The sequence below is a fragment of the Neoarius graeffei genome, chromosome 23 (genome assembly GCF_027579695.1).
Source record: "Neoarius graeffei isolate fNeoGra1 chromosome 23, fNeoGra1.pri, whole genome shotgun sequence".
NCBI classification, from domain to species: Eukaryota; Metazoa; Chordata; class Actinopteri; order Siluriformes; family Ariidae; genus Neoarius; species Neoarius graeffei.
In genome coordinates this window covers 27,898,755-27,918,481 of record NC_083591.1, presented here as the reverse complement: position 1 = coordinate 27,918,481, position 19,727 = coordinate 27,898,755, and the positions used below count along the sequence as shown (strand labels likewise).

Here is a 19,727-nt window from a genome sequence, read left to right as displayed (position 1 = left end):
CGATCGGGCAAGCATTTGTGAGAGTCTGGTTGTCCGAATCTATTGAATGGTTGCCCCAGGCAATCGGGCTACTGTTAATGTCGAGCCCTGGGTAGCATCATGGTTTGGGCCTGTTTTGTTGCATTTGGGCCAGGATGGCTTGCCATCATTGATGGAACAATGAATTCTGAATTATACCAGCAAATTCTAAAGGAAACTGTCAGGACATCTGTCCATGAACTGAATCTCAAGAGAAGGTGGGTCATGCAGCAATGACCCTTAGCACACAAGTCATTCTACCAAAGAATGGTTAAAGAAGAACCAAGTTAATGTTTTGGAATGGCCAAGTCAAATTCCTGACCTTAATCCAATCAAAATGTTGTGGAAAGACCTGAAGCAAGCAATTCATGTGAGGAAACCCACCAACATCCCAGAGTTGAAGCTGTTCTGTATGGAGGAATGGGCTAAAATTCCTCCAAGCTGGTGTGCAGGACTGATCAACAGTTACCAGAAACATTTAGTTGCAGTTACTGCTGCACAAGGAGGTCACACCAGATACTGAAAGCAAAGGTTCACATACTTTTGCCACTCACAGATATGTAATACTGGATCATTTTCTTCAATAAATAAATGACCAAGTGTAATATTTTTGTCTCATTTGTTAAACTGGGTTCTCTTTATCTACTTTTAGGACTTGTGTGAAAATCTGATGTTTTAGGTCATATTTATGCAGAAATATAGAAAATTCTAAAGGGTTTGTCCCTCTGCTTGATTGGCAATTTAGTAATGAGCAGCTGTGAGTCAGGCAGGTATAAAAAAAGCGCTGGTTAAATGACTGGGATTGACGGCGGTGTTTGTTTGTGCCCCCCTTCTGTCGATGTGGCTTCTGTCCTTATGCGGTAGGTGTACTTTAATCTCAGCGGTCTCAAAAGTAGCCGGTCGCCAGCGGCAAATCGCCGGCTATGGCTTGTTATGCCGCCGGCTATTGTCAGTCGAGTCACAAAATTTAATATTAAATATTTCTGACAGCAAAAAAAGTTGTGAACGTAAATTACATCCACTATATCATGTATGTCCATTGCCGCGTCAACTGTGTTTACATCCTCGACACGAGTGCAGCCATTACTGCCGCCTGTGTTGCCAGATTGCGCGTTTTCCTGCCCAATTTGGGCGGTTTTAAGTGCATTTTGGCGGGTTTTGAACATATTTTGGGCTGTAAAATGTCAGCAGTATCTGGCAACATATTTTTTTACTTAATACAAGAAATTAATGAATGCCAACGTTTTTGCCAAAATGGTATTTTATTTTCCATTGTTTAGGCAGCTTCAGCATCATAACTGTGAGATTCTGTTCAAATTGTTTTTTTCTTCTATGAAGCCTGAGCCATTTATTTTATTAGTTTATAATTATTGTTTAATTTAGTCTTCAGGAGAGACTGCCTGCACACAGCACTAGTATTAATAGTTTTTTCTTACATGAAAGCTGAGGCATTTATATTATATTTTAAGGTAACTTCATGTTGTGCTGTGAGGTTCTATGCACTTGAACTTTTGAACCAACAGGAGCATTTGGATAAGTAAAGCCTATTTTTCTGCATTTTTGTAGTCCTGGTAATCTTTTATATTGGTAAAGTTGTTTATAGGACCATTTCTCAGTGTCTGTTTTTTTAATCAATAGTTTTTCAGTAATAACTTAATATTTAACATATCACTCAATTTTAAACAACCCCCGCGCCTCCCCCATAGTCTCCAAAATTTCTGTGGGAAACACTGGCGTGCGTAATAACGCTAATCAAGCTTAAGCTAGACGACCCGCCTCAAATACCCGTCCCGGGTAAATGTTATCCCAATTTTAGATGGTCTGTTCCAAACCATCCCGCCCCATGAAAAATTCGTACTTGCATATCTATCTCTCTCTCTCTCTCTCTCTATATATATATATATATATATATATATATATATATATATATATATATATATATATATATATATATATATATATATATCCCTGCACGCTTTGCGTGCATTATGTCTGCCGCTGGCAGACATTTTACCATTTTGCACCCTGCTGTAAATTATTTGTACCCTGCTATTCTCCCAAACTTTGAAGCCCCTGAATCTGCGTTTTGGGTTTGTCTTTTATAGCCATTGGGCTTACCTTTTTGCACTGTTTTCGTAGCTTCGTAATTGCAGCGTCTGGTTTTACGGCCTCTATTGAGGTTTTTCACCCACGTGACCAAGTCATGTGAGGCTGCCATTTTGGACGTCACGGCTCGAATCAGTTTGAATGCGAGGAAGGCGACAAACGAAAAACATAAAAGAAAAAGGAGCGAGATGCAGAAAACACCTTCACTATCCAGCGACGTAGGGCATTTACAGGGCGAGCAGAGGGAGAGGTATTTGCAAAAATTGAGGTTAGCAGGCTTAGAGAACGACGTTTACCTGCTTCCACCAGGATTGTTCAGTGACGTACGGAAGTACACGAAGCCCTCGTCTTTACCTGACTTCGGCCCACATGATCTGTATACCTATGTCATTAAAAACCCATCGCCATACACAGGTATTGATCTGAAAGCGTATAAGAGTTTGGATGCCTACAAATATTTTGTGTCAGGCTGGGTAACATGCCTACATCAGCGGGTCGTCCCTGGAGCCGGTGGTCGCCAACTTATTACAGCTAAGGTTTGTTCACATTTTCATTTACTTTCGGTCCTCAGGATAAACAAAATGTTATTAAATGTCATTGAAATAACTTCTTAGTCTGTTGAGACATGGCCCGTTATAAATTTGCTGTTACCAGGCAATGACCAAGAACTGTATTATTAGGGTTGGTGTCTGTGTTGTAGCAGTGTACTAGCAGCTAGCTGTTAGCACTAGCTAATGTCAACAACATAGCTAGTATGTTACTGTAGCAATGTTTACGTTCAGTCATTTGGATGACTGTTAAAACCTTTCAGTCTCAAGTTTTTCCTTTACTGTATTTACTAGTTTACTGTAATTATGATCCGGCAGCTATTTACACCGGATCCAGTGTAAATAGCTGCCGGAGCGCGCTCCGGCTTGCTCCCCCTCAAATTAAGCAGCGCGCTCCGGCTTGCTCCTGGAGCGCGCTGCTTAATTTGAGGGGGAGCAAGCCGGAGCGCGCTCCGGAACCTCGGCCGGAGCACTCCGGGAGCAAGCCAGAGCGTGCTGCTTAATTTGAGGGGGAGCAAGCCGGAGCGCGCTCCGGAACCTCGGCCGGAGCACTCTGGGAGCAAGCCAGAGCGTGCTGCTTAATTTGAGGGGGAGCAAGCCGGAGCGCGCTGCTTAATTTGAGGGGGAGCAAGCCGGAGCGCGCTCCGGAACCTCGGCCGGAGCACTCCGGGAGCAAGCCAGAGCGTGCTGCTTAATTTGAGGGGGAGCAAGCCGGAGCGCGCTCCGGAACCTTGGCCGGAGCACTCCGGGAGCAAGCCGGAGCATGCTGCTTAATTTGAGGGGGAGCAAGCCGGAGCGTGCTCCGGAACCTTGGCCGGAGCACTCCGGGAGCAAGCCGGAGCATGCTGCTTAATTTGAGGGGGAGCAAGCCGGAGCGCGCTGCTTAATTTGAGGGGGAGCAAGCCGGAGCACGCTGCTTAATTTGAGGGGGAGCAAGCCGGAGCGCGCTCCGGCAGCTATTTACACTGGATCCGGTGTCTATAACACGTTTTTTTTTTCAAGCTGGTTCTCCCTCTCTGTCTGCAGCATTAGTATGTAGCTTGACCTTCAAAATGGCGGACACCGGGGCGTCACGTGACCCTGTGACGTCAGGTGAAAAACCTCAATAGCTGCCCCAGTAGGCTCTCCCTCTTCCTGGTTGAGGTATGCCACCTTCATTTTAATACTGATACCGCTGCTTAATCTCCTCTGCTCCGGTTTTAATACATTTGTGTCTTTGTAGAGAGGATTCATGATCTGTCTTTCTTCTACTACTTTGTGTGGTAATTTCCTCCCTGCTCGTCTAGGCATGTTCTATTATTTGTTGCATAAATTCTCGTTGCACGCTTACATACACTGATCCTAATAAACTTATATTTCCCAGTGGGAATTCCTGACTCCACCACCACCGTATCCGGAGCGCGTATGTTTGTATAGCCCCGCAGGCCGTGAAGTCCATTCTCATAGGCGTGGCTGTTTTGTCTAGACTGCGATATGGCCCCATTCCAGCTGAACAGACTGACTGCTGTACCGTCCACCATAGTTCCGCTGAGCTACGTTGGTGCCTGTCTTGCGTTGCTTGAGTGTTGTGTGCGCGCACGCATGTTGTATATTTTGATTTATGTATTAGTGTTAAATTTTGCCTGATTGAATGGGTGATAGTGTGTAAATTATTTGGAATCATTTCTATGCTGTATTTGCTTTCGTTTCTTTTTGTTTTGTTTGTGCTGTGTTTTGCTTATGCGCTTATTTGTATTGTCTGCATATTACTGTTTTAATTTATGCCTTGTGCTCTGAATGCCTGTTGACTTGTCTAATTGCGGGTATTGCTGTGCAGTGCTTTGTATGAGCTTTGTTTTGCTTACTATTCCCTCGTTATCATGCAAGTGTGTCCCTTCTCTGGTGCGTTTTATATCAGGCCATCTTTTATCTATCCTCTCTGGTTCTTTGATTGGCAGGCGTGGGTGATCCATAAGAAGAGGCGGTAGTCCCCTGGTGGTGGGTCCGGATTACTGCATGCATGGTGTGCTGTGCTACTGAGTGTTGTGCTCGTGTGCCATTTCACAGAAATCACTTTATTGCGTGCTTGCACGAGTGGTGTGATTTTGGGGTAGGCCCACGCTGGTGGATAGACTGCCCCCTTCAGGTAAGCCCTACCTAGCCACATCTATTGGTTTTGTGGAGCCCATTTCCACTGCATATTCCCACTCATCGAGTCCTGTTGATGTTTTTAATAGTGGCTATATATAACTAGTTTTATATTTTGCCTAACTGAGTCGTCAGACCTTTCTTCTTAATAGGCTCCTCCCCTTCCCTTTTCCCTTGTTTTATCATCAATAAATTCATTTAGTTTATGGAATTCACGTCTACTGTCTAGTGCATTTGAACTTGTCTGGGAGTTCATTTGGGAGTTCGTTTCTGATGGTCCCTGGGGAGTTGATCTATAACTGTTCTCTGGGGTGGCGTAGTTGGGCTATATGTTGGGAACTCAATCTCCCCTCCCTTACTGCTTTGCCACATATTATATCTCATTATCTCTAGCCGCTTTACCCTGTTCTAATCACCAATTTATTGGTTTGGTCCTGCGTTTCCTTTCCTTTGCAATATAGGGGCTTTTCTTCTCACTTTCCGTTACTGTAGTCAGTCTTCCGTGTTTCATGCGCACACTCAAGTACTCCATTGTTCTCTCAGGTTGCAAATTTGTATCCCACAATGCGTTGCGAATGGGGAAACCCCACCATGTCATACATGATGTATCTTGCTTTAGGTCACAGTGAGGCAAGAAAAAAAATGGCAGAGAATTTAGGGTCATGGGGCTCCAAGTTTATTAATTGTTCTTTTAGGGGGGGGAAAAAAGCAATAAAATTTGAAGTCTGTGATTCAAATTCAGTAGCATTTGGCCCACTAAAATAAATAAATAAATAAATAAATAAAAATGTGTCAGGGAAAATTATTTTTATGGCCTAAATTAAAAAAATCTGAAAGGGAGTCTACCTTTTATGACTTTCCAAAGCCATAATTATATACTTGGACCTTTCTGCAAGGACAGTGCTGCTAAACTTACTCAAAACAACAATGAAAGATCAAGCTTAGATTTACGTTATCTGTCTTTTTAATTTTCCAGTACTACATTAACATGCTGAACAGAACAATGATACCAAATACCTTGTGGCAATATATAAACATGGAAATTTTGATAAGTGATGTCCAGTAGTAATTTCTCTTATGCTTAGATTTATACAGTTTACAATTTAAAATTTCACATACGTCAAAACAAAAAATCACAAAATACTTCATGTTTATAGAGAAACATGAAAAATACCTTTTAAAATTTAATATAGTAATGTCAAGTTTTATGGACTTGGTAAAGCAGTTCAGTTTGCCGCAAATAATGTAAAATGCAACATCCCAAACTTCCAACATACAACAGAAAACTTGCCATTTTAATTGACATCATCAGCAGCAGCATAAAGTCCAAAAAAAGTTACCAATTACCAAACAAAATGTAACTTATTAGGCACTTGGCATAACAGTTTAGCTTTGGCACAAAAATATAAATACACTGAAAAGAAATGCAAGATTGCAAAAAAAAAAATTGCAGGATAGCAACCATGACGACCGAGGAGAGTACATTGGCGAACTGTAATTTTTCGCAAATGTATCATGAATTGAGTAATAGTGACAAGGTCAGGTACAGGGAAAAGATAAAAGAATGTTCAGGGGTGGATCCGTACAGCAATGTTGTAGAGTATGAAGATGATGTACGCAGGTTTTTTTCTAGAAAAATTTAGTATGAGGGCGCTCACCATGGCGAGGGAGCAAAGCGGGGGGGAGATGGTGCCGGTTGTCCCCCCCCCTGCCGTGCAAAGCCTTTGAAAAATGCTCCAATGTGACATTCTGAGGCTATCTGAGAGGGACATTGTAACAAATTGTCTGTCAACATTGAAAAAGAAAGAAGTAATCTTCTTCTGCCCCGGACAGTCTTTGGCTTTCTTCCGCTTCGTGCCGCGGGATGACATCTTTAAACGCCCAAGTGTCGTCAAAAACAACTCGCGAACTACTTCTGTCAAAAGCTCCCGCGCCGGTGGGTGAAAGGTCATTCAGTCTCGAGAAATCTCGCTCTACAAGTCAGCTGACCTTGTATGTAACCCATGTCAAATCTCGCGAGAGCAGCCGCGACAAGTAAACAACATGGCGCCTCAGTCTGGAAAACGCCAATTCGGATTGTTTTTGCACCGTCTGGCGGTGTATCTACTATGATTGGAATATTTTTGGAGCAATTATAACGTATTTGATGATCAGACACATTGTCACGTAGTGTTGCTGGGATGTTTTCACGGAGTCGGTAAGGGGGCGCACGCCGAGAGTAAGAGGGCGCACGCCGAGAGTAAGAGGGCGCAGCGCCCCTGTTCCCCTGTTTAGACGAAAGCCTGATGTACGGATGTGGCCGAGTGTGAATTACACAGACATCATGAATTACCTGGTGTTAACTACTAGCTTCATCACTGGGAAGCAGATGAAAGCATACAAAAGTTTAGTGCAAGTTTACTGTAAGGATCTAGTAGGTTCCTGATGTGGGCAAATGTTACACAAAACACAAACCAAAAAAAACCCAACAACCTAATTATTGATGTCTTCTTAGGCAACATTTTACTGAGCTCAACTACCTACATTTTACTGGGGCTTTGTGCTATGCATTTGTAACTGCAATATAAATTGGAGTAGCGCTTACATGTATATCACGTACAGTATGTCGCATCTTTATATATATTTTGCCTATGGTTCACAAACAGTAGAAATATAAACTTACCCTTTACGAAATGAGCTGCACATACTCATTTGTAGCTGGTCTCTTTTATATCCGATCTGTTCAGATTTGCAAGCCACTGTATCGGTCATCTACGGGTTAGATCTTCCATTTTGGGTCTTTCTTGCATTTTAACAGTGGGTAAACTAAACAATCTGACTCCAGCCTTAGCAGAATTGTTTGAGTAGCCGATAACTGTTCAAATTTGTGGCATTTCGTATTAAGGTACTTGTTGCTACGCGTGTTATTCCACAAAGATGGTGGACACTGCTAAATCAGAGAGGGTCATGGGACATCATGTGCAAACGATCTAAATATGTCACTTATTTTTTTTTTTATTTGATCTGTATGTATATGGACTGTGTGCATCAACCAAATTATTTCTGCTTTAATTGCTTCATTGTTGGCTACAATAACATCTGATATTGACTTTGGCTTGGGTACATGTCCAGTCGGACCCATAGAGGGTTCAAATGATGATGATGATACAGTGGCTGCCACTGTTTTTGCCTGCGCTTGATCACATGCAGTTCGACTCATAAATGACAAAACATAGTCCGATTTAACATGTTTCCTGTCCTCTGCCATGCATTTGCAAGGCTGTCTTCCCCATGTTTCTCCAGCTACATGTTTTCCGACAAAGTTTATATCTAAATGAATACTTATCAACACGCTCAATCCACGATTTAAACTTTTCATTTGCCAGCCAAACTAATACAATTTAAATGACTTTTAAGGCCCTGAAAACACCTTTTTTTTAATTAATAACTTTTAATGGCCCGCGGGAACCCTGTATAGTGAATTGTCATTTGTATTACAATTTATTCAATTATATCTTTTTCTGGTATCGAGAAGGGTTAAAGTATCTAAAGAAGCCTGTCAAAACAACATTAAAACAGACCCAAAAACTAATAAAACATCATGGAGTTAAACACGCAATAAAATAAACGATGTAGTAATCCGCTAATAATAAACACTAATAAAACACTGCCTATGTAGCTAACTCACAGCTAACGCGAGCGAAGATAATCCTTACACAAAGTCACACCACTATGAAGCGCCTCTAAACCCCACCTACAATTATAAGAAATTTTAATACAGCGTTGTTGTGCATTTAAAATTTCCTAATCAAGACTACAAAATGTTAAACAAGAATGAACTATGCACTGACCTTAAAGGTAACGCCATGTTTTCTAAGGCGAGGAAGTGACGTAGGCGGATGTAGGGGTAGGCTCGATGAGCGCAGCAGATTTCAAGTAGCGCTGTGCAATAACGCTGATCTTTATATAATCTGCAGGTAACAGGGGAAATGCCGCATGAGCTATATGATGATGCTGCCGCCATGTGCAGTGCGTCATACAGAAAAAATGTTTATTCGATGAAAAGTGAATCGTGCACTGCGCATGCGCTTAAGCATTACACGCACCAGAATGGTCAATCGTGATCTCGCGCTATCATCGTGTTGTAAGAATTAGTGTAACAATAGCGCACTGCGCATGAGTATTACAATCATAGACATCCTAATACATAGACGGAGCATCCAATGTAAATTCTAAAAGCGCTGACGAGACGCGGGGCCGCCGTCTTGGAGTGGTGATCCGCTGCACTCAGTGTAATACTAAATACATTAGATATAAACAGCTTAACGTTTTTCTATCGGCTACAACCACCAATCTGTTGCAAATAAAATGCGGTTTTAACAATCTAAATCCATTATAATGATTCTGTGTGTATGTTTTCTTGAAATAGATTGTTAAGAACATATCAAAGGGGAAATTAATCTAGTCAGTGAATTTATAAGAGATGGCGAAGTGTAATCTTGTAGCATTTCCTCTACTGTTATTTACAGGTTACTTTAACCGACAAAATTTTTTTTTTGAAACCGTGAAAAATTTGACAGGTTAACGTAGGTTAACAGCCCTACCCCTAACACAATCTAGACTGTACATTGATACCCGTTGGTGTTCACAATCATCATAATTTCTTCATCATTTATTTCAACTTTATCATATTTAATTTCATTCATGTCTAGACTAGTGCTACCTGATGACAATTTAAGTCTCTTAGCTCCTTCTCAGCTCTGGTAATATATTTTAAATATATTTATTTCTATTTTAAAAAAAACAACAAATAGTACGGTAATGTTAAATCTTACTTGTGAAAAGTAATCCCCCTGCTTCTGTTTGAAACGGTTCGCTCGTTTGAGCAGGAGTACGCTGAGCACTAGCCTGGCATCTTGTCTCTTGTCTTCTTCTTCAGTCGTGCAGTAATAGACGGTACTTTTTTATTATTTCCCAAAACATTCAAAATACAAACAACTAGAGCACCATATATATACAGATCCAAAAACATAAAAATAGTAAAACACACACATAGCAATAAAGTAAAAAATATAAACAAGAAAGGGGTTAACTATCTTTACATATGTTAATCGAGTAAATCAAAGTCATCCAAAAAAGATATAACGAAATATCAAAAAAGAAATAACCAACATCCTTATTTTCAACTAACTTTAGAGATTTGGCAAAAAGCTTGAGGTCATTCTTCCAGTGTGTAACATAAGGTTTAGTTTTTAAAAAATGACATTTGTGAATAAAGTGTTTACCTAAAAGTAGTAAATTATTAATACCATATTCAATTTTGTTATTATTTAAAACACTCCAAATTTAATTTCTTTAATGGATAAAGGGGCAAACTGAATCCCCCTAGACTAATAGACGGTACCTTGATATCTCGCGCTTTCTCACCACTCCAAGATGGCGACCGTATTTCTCGCGTCAGAACAGCCAACTCTCCGTCTATGTATTAGGATGTCTATGATTACAATCACCAGAACGCGACTGCCAATCTCGCGTTATTAAAACACAAGAACGAGAATAAGAATGTAAGAATGAATGTGACAATAGCAAAACTTCGTAACCAATTAGCACATCCTGATCACATTCGATTAACCGTTCTATTTCTTAATAAACTCCGGAACTAGGGCGGCACGGTGGTGTAGTGGTTAGCGCTGTCGCCTCACAGCAAGAAGGTCCTGGGTTCGAGCCCCGGGGCCGGCGAGGGCCTTTCTGTGCGGAGTTTGCATGTTCTCCCCGTGTCCGCGTGGGTTTCCTCCGGGTGCTCCGGTTTCCCCCACAGTCCAAAGACATGCAGGTTAGGTTAACTGGTGACTCTAAATTGACCGTGAGTGTGAATGGTTGTCTGTGTCTATGTGTCAGCCCTGTGATGACCTGGCGACTTGTCCAGGGTGTACCCCGCCTTTCGCCCGTAGTCAGCTGGGATAGGCTCCAGCTTGCCTGCGACCCTGTAGAAGGATAAAGCGGCTAGAGATAATGACATGAGATGAGAACTCCGGAACTAATCAGAACTACAAACGAAAACGTTATAACTTCGTAGTACCGGAAGACAATCGGCGAATAAAAAGACAAACGAAATTCACCTCGTGGTTCACCAAGGATTCGATATCAAAGAAGTGTTTATTTTAAGAAAATTTACCTTTTGATTATCACAGTTTTGAAAGGTCAGATGTTTTGTTAGGTTTTTTTTTTCCTTTGAGCTTTTTGGCAGATATTTAGGCTAAGAATTCCAGCCATTCAACAAGAGTTATAATGAGTACTTGTTTTTAAATGAATATTTTAAAATGAATTTCTGATATTCTTTGACAAATGTGAAAACAAAGTATAATTGGTCAAACTTCTGCTATTCGCTTAATTTTATTTTATTTTATCTTGTGAAACAAAATGTGCTCATTAGTACTAATGCTGTTTACATCTGTTTGCACACTACTACCCTTTCTGCTGATGTTCCTCGACTGTTTACATCTGGTTACATTGTTTGCACATTTTCATATGCCACGTCTGATCATTGCCTTATTTTTGTATTACACTACCTATTTTGTACTATACTGGGTGTTTTTTTGTTTCTTTTGCTTTTCTTTTGCACTATGTTGCCTTTACTTTGTATTACTACTTCCGCCTATTTATTTATTTGTAATTGGCATTCATGGTGGACAGCAAACTAATTTCATTGTGAATTTCATAGAATTACATAGAATTTCATTGTGCAAGTGGACATGTCCTTACTGTGTATATGACAATAAACACTTTGAACTAAGACAATTTATGAATGTGAAAGCTTCTCTGATGTGGGTGGAGTACAGAAGTGCTCAGACACACGTTTATTAATTGCTTTTCAGCACAGAAACGGCACTCACACAGTCGTGTTCTGGTCCCAATAATCACTCCTCTGCTCTCCTACTCCTTTTAACCTCTGTCATCACTGCAAGACACACACAGATTATTTGATGGCAGGTGTAGCGATTTGGCCACTCACCTTCCCTGACTCCGCCCTCCATTCACAAACCGCCGCTCGGCCACGCCCCCGCTGCCACAATGAACAAGTGCTTTCTTACTATTTTTTAAAAAATAGATATAGTTCACAGCTCTGTATTTTGAGCAAAGCCCTGATGCTGCTCACAGCTTGGTGATGCTTGCAAGAGATGAGGCTAGTATAACTGATAACGTGTATAGGCTATACTATATTTACTGTATGGACATTATATCAGAAAACAGTTTTATTTATAAGTAGTAGCCATATATACCCGTAGGGTACTTATTTTTTTTAAATAATTTCAGGCAGTCTGCAAAATATTTTTCTAAATGTCGATACAGCCACACCTCACATTGTGCATTACTGCTGTGGAGAGTGTCACTGTTCTAAATTGCCTTTAATTATAAATAATAATAATAATAATAATAATAATAATAAAATAAAAGCTCTTGTCTGTTATTGGACAGGAGAGACTTAGCCAGACAATGAGCATGTCTCTGGAATCCGTCATGGTTTGAGATATTTGCCCCTTACACATATCCCACAATCCACTGCATGGTTGGGAACTTCCCATGGCCAGGCTCAGGCTGCTGATAACGGTACAAAAACCAATACTGGGATATATAATCAGTTTCGATGTTCAAATATCATATGTTCAAATATTATGTTCAACTATGGCGGCACAGTGTCGTAGTGGTTAGCACTGTCGCCTCACAGCACGAAGATCCTCGGTTCAAGTCCAGTGGCAGACGAGGGTCTTTCTGTGTGGAGTTTGCATGTTCTCCCCGTATCTACATGGGTTTCCTCTGGGTGCTCCGGTTTCCCCCACAGTCCAAAGACATGCGGGTTAGGCTAATTGGTGGCTCTAAATTGACTGTAGGTGTGAATGGTTGTTTGTCTTTATGTATCAGCCCTGTGATGACCTGCGGCTTGTCCAGGGTATACCCCGCCTCTCGCCCATAGTCGGCTGGGATAGGCTCCAGCTTGCCTGTGACCCTGTACAGGATAAGAGGCTACAGATAATGGATGGCTGGATGTTCAAATATTATTACAGGTTTACATGGTCTCACAGATTTTTTTCAAGATTAATACTGCTCAAAATTATTGCACATCTACAGTTGGTCATCATTATAATTGTACACCGTTAATGTTGTTAGCCAGAGTTATAGTGCTGAGTAGTTTGAACGTGTATTTCATGTAAACAACGCAGAGAGTGAAAGTGAAAGGGCTGTATGGGTGATAATATAAGGATGACTGATTAAAAACTTCTATGCTGATGAAAAATACCATGGAACCAGTAACTAGACATATAAAAGCAATCCAATAACATCAAATTTCGGCTTGCATCCGATATTTGAACATCAAAACTAATTATGTAGCCTAATATTGGTTACTGATAATTACCATTATCAGTAGCCCAGGCCTGGCCACTAGAAGTTCCCAACCGCACAGTGGATTGTAGGATATGTGCAAGGGGCGGATGGTTATCAAAGGTTTCCCTCTTGTAAAGCCAGGAAGAAGGGCCTAGGCCACACCTGCTGCATCTCTGGAACTATTGCAGCTCACATGCTTGTGTTGTCCACACTGCTGTGGCACTGCTATAGAGAGCATGCACGTGACGTCACGAGGTCACGTGATATTTGTTTATCTGCCATCTTGGACAGCAAGGCCACGCATAGAACTTAGACGAACCCGTTCTAATTATCAAGTGTGTGGGAGTAGATCTTTTAAGAATGGTTATATCTTGTTCAGCATTTGGTTGTACCAATAGACAGGGCCAAAAGGAGGGCCTGTCATTTTATAGATTCCCCGCAGACGAGGAGAGACGCACAAAATGGGTGTCCGCTGTGCGAAGAGAAAACTGGTACCCCAGTTCTACCAGCCAAATTTGTAGTGAACACTTCATATCAGGTAGGTGTAATCTTCTAATTCAGTACTCCTAGTATATCTGTTAAGTTGATTTTCGGATTGAATGATAACTGCATACTTAAAAACTAGACAGTCTCTAACGTTTAAAATGGCTATGCCTAGCCCTACTACCCTGGCCTAGTCTATGACAATGTTTTATCTTTTTGGCTCATATATGCCTTTGAAAGGCCAATCCATAGTAGGGATGGCGAAAACTAAAAAAAATCTTGACCGACCACCGAGCCTCATTAGCCGGTTAAAGTTGGTTAACCTATGAGTTTAAACATGGATGCAAACGGCGGATGCCACCTTTTTCATGGCTGAATCGTGCAGATCTGATTTTTTTTTTAGGGGGGGCGTTGGAATAATTTAATCAGAGTAAATTCTGTATTAAAATTACTAAATAAGCAAATGCCGTTACAGTCCATGAAACAGGAAGTATGAGAAGAAAACAGTAAATCAGAAAGCTGCGCACGTTTTCGCGGAAGCTGCGCAGCTTTCTGATTTACTGTTTTCTTCTCATATTTTAGAGTTTAGATTTCCAACATTCCTATGATAAAACGTCCTGCATCGTCTCTTTATGATAAACGTCTTAATGCCACTTATCCGTGAGGTTATCAAGTAGACTTCCTTCTTCGGAACCTTCCAGAGGTATAGTTGGGATTCCCAACAACAAAATATAATATAACAAAATATTTATAAGCTTCCAGGCTCTTGTAAGCTTTGAGCGCTTTGCCAGTGTAACACGATTCACGATTAACAAGAAAATTGTAAATGTCGTGGTAGGCCAGATCGGGCAAATCGCCGGCACCGCAGCTCTGAATTTCCCTGAACAAGGATTGGGGCAAGTTGTACGGATCTGCAATCCCCAACCTGGAACACTTTTCCACGTAACGCTGCCTCACGTCACCTTCAAGATGCTGAACAAACTTAGACAAGTTATCGCGCGATGTAGATGGAGTATTTTCCGAATTTTCTTGGGGATTACTCCCTGGATCCATTATGCTCGCGCAAGGTAAACAATCCTGATGCCGTCCAATATGGCGGAGTACACATGTGAGGGTCACGTGACTGCACATCCTCTATTGCCAGCCCTATCTTTCTACATTGGTATCAGGGGCGATTTCTCAGAGACAACTAGGGAAGCCGAGCTTCCCCTAAAATTCTCTCCCCAAACTGCGGCATCTATGACATTGAATTCTCATTAAAACAATAACTTGCATAACATAATATATGCCCAAGATTGTATTTACGTTCATAACTATCCTGTAACTTATTTGAGTGATGTCTGATGAACTTGCAGTTCGCTACGAGAATCACCTTTGCTGCCAGGCTGTAACCAGCGTTGCCAGATACTGCTGACGTTTTCCAGCCAAAATATGTTTAAAACCCGCCAAAATGCACTTAAAACCACCCAATCTGGCAACACTCGCTGTAACCTTTCTTATTTCAATGGGCTCTATGGCTGGCAGCCGGGTATCTGTTGCAGTCTATGAGCGGGCTCTGAACAGCCAATTTCGGCTAGTTGTTATTGGTTAAAATCGACAAAATCGTCACTTCCAGGGAAGCCGGGCTTCTCTGGGACTAAACGAGACAGTGAGAGGGACAAGAAGCCGGGCTGATGAAGGATTATTGGAGGTAGTGTTTGAAAGACATGAGGAGGGCGGGCTCTGTACTTCAGCGTCGGCGAGGAACACGGAAGTATGATCAGTCAGTCCCCAGTGGATGTTGAGAAAGTGTAGTCGTGTGCCAAAGTGCTGTCCGACTTTCTTTTCATATAAACGTTTCTTCTCATTGATGTCTCTGTACATTACTCTGTAAATAAATGTAAATATTACTCGTTGTGCTCCGTTAACTTTCATCCATTCTATCAGTTTGATCATTCGCGAATTCACTCGTTTATTTCATTTGTAGTTCAATCTGGTTGTAGGCTAGCTTGAGCCTTATTGGGATCTGCAGTGCTAGCTGCTAACAGAAATTGGTGAAGTCTCTGGAAAGCACAACCAGCTAGTATGACAGGGTCACAGACCATTTTCTGGAAAAGGAGCGGAGGGCAGAATTTGTGTATATAGTGTGCATCATATAATGTTCATGAATCTGAAGTGTGTATATTGTTCAGTAATGTTAAGAGAATGGTGGGCTCTGTGTTATAGGTTATACCTGGGTATAATATTCAAGGTTCTGTGTGTTGCATAGCCTACCTGGTTATGAATTTCCAGACTGTGTTGCAGAAGATGTTCAAGGATGTGTTGCACAGCTGGGTGTTGTGTTAAAGACTCTGTGTTGCATATCAGGGTATGATGTTCAAGGCTCTTCGTTGAATAGCCAGTGATTTTTGGATGTTTGATATTTTTGATTAAGGGTATGAGGCACTAGCCTGGCAAGCCAGACTATAACATGAAATGTACAAGCAAAAATACTTTCTGCCACTAGGTAGGGTTGTCCAGTTCACTATGCTAATGGGGCACACCTTTCTATGCTTTGATATCCGGCCTACAGGTTTTATGATGAATGCGTAAAATGGGCTTCCCGTTTTAAAAACCAGCAGCCGCCACTGATTGGTATGATACTCTAAACCATGTGTCAAACTCAAGGCTCAATGCCACACATATCCTGCTGCTTCGTTTCATTCAGTTTGCCTAAACTATAGGCCTAAAAACATAATAGCATAGTTTACTTGGTTATAGGTCATTTCAGGGGCGTGTTTAGCCTATTTTTGGGGGTGCTCAAGCACCCCCAAAAACGAGCTCAGCACCCCCTAGCTCAGCACCCTCAAAAACACTGCTTTTGGACGTAATTTTCAGAAATAAGTGCCCTTGCGCACTGCGCAATGAATGTGTGTGCGGGCGTGTGTGTGTTCTTTAATTCACCTGTTAGGTGATAGTTCTATGAGCAGTAAAATACCTCTCCTCCTTGCGTCCCCTCTGATTGGGTTGCCTGTCCGCGCGAGTGCTTGCTACGACATGGTGTTTTTTTAACTGGATTCCACGCCGATGAGGAACTCGAAGTAGCACCTGAGTATTACTGGCATAGCGAGATGTGAAGGTACGGACTGGAGTTACAATTGTTAAACACAACACAATAATATGCATAATGCAATATTGATGTTCCCTGGTCTATGAACAGAATGATAAAAACGACATTTATCATCCATATCGAGATACTTTTGTGCAGAGCTGTACAAGTGCTACGGTGCTAGACCACCGTGTGTTAGTCAATTTTATTTAATGTAACATAGCATTTACTAATGTAAACTAATGTAAAATCATAATAATACACACTATTATTACACAATACACAATAACACATTAATTAACAATTACCACTGTTCAAAGTGAATAGCTCCAACATTACAAATGCAGTAGTAGGTCTTGTTTAGTTAAAAATGTAACGTAAATATTTGTGTCAGTGGTTGTAAATGTGTAGATATCATAGTTTATTGGGTCAGCTTCTGTTAAAACATTGCATAAGTCTAGTCTTGTCTAGTCTAGTTAAGTCTAGTCTAAATGCGGAATAAACGTGGAAACACTGTCATTCAAGCCAGGTGCGTCTGTCAGCTCTGGGGGCTAAGCACCCCCAAAGATCAGATGCTATAATCGCCCCTGGGTCATTTCGTCCAACAACCATTTCATCCAAAGCCTTTTTCATATGCACTATCAACTATTTTATGTTTCAGGTGTGTGTTTGTTCAAAAAAAGGAGGCATTCTCAATGAAATCTGACCAAAGCAAAACACATTTTTGCAAAATGAAATTGAAACCGGAAATTATGGGAATCAGCAAGTGTCAACTTCGGGGGCATTCGGCTAGGGTCACTTGTGGGGAGAGATCGTTTTTATTAGACTAAACTACATAGAAAATCTATTCGAATTTGCCAGATATCCTTGGCAAGTGTGAGATATGAGATATGATATCCAGATATGAGAAAACGTAAATTTTCTCAGTCTTTATATAGGCACGCTGATGCCTCTTGATCATGTGCAGGTGAGCCTCATTAACAGCGCAAATGCGAGAGTCCGCTTGGGTGCACTCTGGACTGCGTGCGCTCTGAGCGGACTCTCACATGTGCGCTGTTAATGAGGCTCACCTACACATGATCAAGAGGCATCAGTGTGCCTATATAAAGACTGAGAAAACGCACGTTCAGTGCGAAGTATTACACCATATCAGTGCGCATTACCGAGCCTTATTCTCCTGTGTAGATGCCCTAGGTTTCCGATCCTGTTTCCTGTTCTTAGTTTCTGTTTTTGTCAATATCTGCACTTGCCTGATTTAGCCTGTTTGTGCCTCACCCAACCTTTTGCTAGTTTCACGTTTATGAGTTTGCCTGCCATTTTTAATTGTTTGCCTGTGGGTTTTTTTGGATAGTGCTTAATGCATTCCCTTAAATTAATTATGGTTTGTTTATATCTCGATCTTGTTGCACGCATAAAATAACTGACAGTGCATATGAAAAAAGCTTTGGACAAAATGTCTCAACCATTAGACGAGATGGCATTGGACAAAATGGTCATTGAATGAAGTGTCCTGATCCTGTTTACTTTTACGAAACATACCCAGCCACTGGGGTTGCACAAGCTATTGCAAACTTAATGCCAGTCCCAAGCCAGGATAAATAGGGGAGGGTTGCATCAGGAAGGGCATCTGGTGTAAAACCTATTCCAAATCAAATATGCAGAACAGATCTGCTGTGGTGACCCCTAATGGGAGCAGTCAAAAGAAAAGGAAGAAGAGTTTACTTCTACTGAACATTTTCACGCTATCTAGCATCTACATCAATATCTGCACTTGCATCCCTCATGTGCCAGTGTAGCATGCTGTTTCATCTCAGTGTTGAAACACTGGTTAAAATCAACATCTATCTGTTGCACCTGATGCAAGTCAGACCCTTGTCTAAAACTACTTAACAAGATGTTGGGTGTTGACAAGGTTTAATTTCAAGAGGGATGAGGAAATGGCCTACTAAATAAAATCACTGTGTGATCTGTACAGTTCATTTGAGAAGTGTGACATGGTTGATTTTGAGTGAATGTCACGCAGCAGTAAGAGTGGTGATGGCATGAATTTGTTTTAATCATTGCACAAGCAATGATTGCTTAAACAATGTACGAGCTGTTGTCAGCCAATTGTACCCTAAAGTAAAATCAACTAAAACATTGTTAGTAATAGCAGAACATGATGTCTCCATCAGATTGGCAATTATCTGGAATTGTAAAAATTTGTTGCTTGATCGTTTATGAACATCACAGTGCAGGTAATGTGCAAAAAGATGTTAAACATCTGAATAGTTTTTGTGTGGCCTTTTTTCCTATAAACATCATATTATTGTCAGGGTGCAGGCACTTACGGATGTATGTGCAGGGAAGAGTGGGGAAAGCAAACTGGAAACGAAGCCAAAATGTGAGACTAGAATCAAGGTCGTGGGACAGGCGAGGGTCAATCGATTGGTGGAAAAGGCTAGAGAACAACGAGAAAAATGCGAGGGTTGAGACCACAATAAAGCAGATAGAAGAATAAAGGCTTGGTATGACAGGAAAGAACACTGAATGATACTTCACATCAAGTGAGAGTGGGAGAGGTATTTATATAGCAAGGGGCTGATGAACCAGGAAACAAGTGACAGGTGTATTTAATAAACAGTTGATAGAGGGTGCTGTGGCTCATGGGTGTTGTAGTTCTGAACGGCCATGTTTTAGTTGGGTTTGGACTGGCATGCTTGACAGCATTACTGACAGCCCCCAACAAGTCTGCCCTTGTCCCTGGCAGTGGCAGCAGTGTACCAGACAGTGATGGAAGAGGTGAGGATGGACTCAATGATGGTGTAGAAGTGCACCATCATTGTCTTTAGCAAACTGAACTTCTTTATCTGCCACAGGAAGTACTTCTTCTGCTGTGCTTTCTTGGTGAGAGAGCACGTATACTTCTCTCACTTAAGGTCCTGAGTGATTTATAGTCCCCAGGAAGCGGAAATACTCCACAGAGGTTACTGGGGAGTCAAACAAGGTATTGGGGGAGGGTGTGGCAGAACTCCTCT

At 41.4% G+C, this 19,727-nt stretch overlaps 1 protein-coding gene across 5 annotated transcripts in view; it reads right to left on the bottom strand.

Moving 5' to 3' along the window:
* Window positions 1-19,727, bottom strand: part of sdhc (succinate dehydrogenase complex, subunit C, integral membrane protein) — a 443,337-nt gene that overhangs the window by 43,864 nt on the left and 379,746 nt on the right. For 2 of the 5 annotated variants that reach the window (XM_060906016.1, XM_060906017.1), the window contains exon 1: window positions 7,462-7,554. The exons of 1 other annotated variant lie outside the window; for it this stretch is intronic. In XM_060906016.1, the coding sequence (XP_060761999.1) occupies window positions 7,462-7,550 (89 nt within the window). In that variant the 5' untranslated portion in view covers window positions 7,551-7,554. Of the gene's footprint in view, window positions 1-7,461; window positions 7,555-8,629; window positions 8,679-19,727 lie in introns of those variants that run through there. 2 more of the 5 variants (XM_060906018.1, XM_060906015.1) reach the window with 2 other exon arrangements.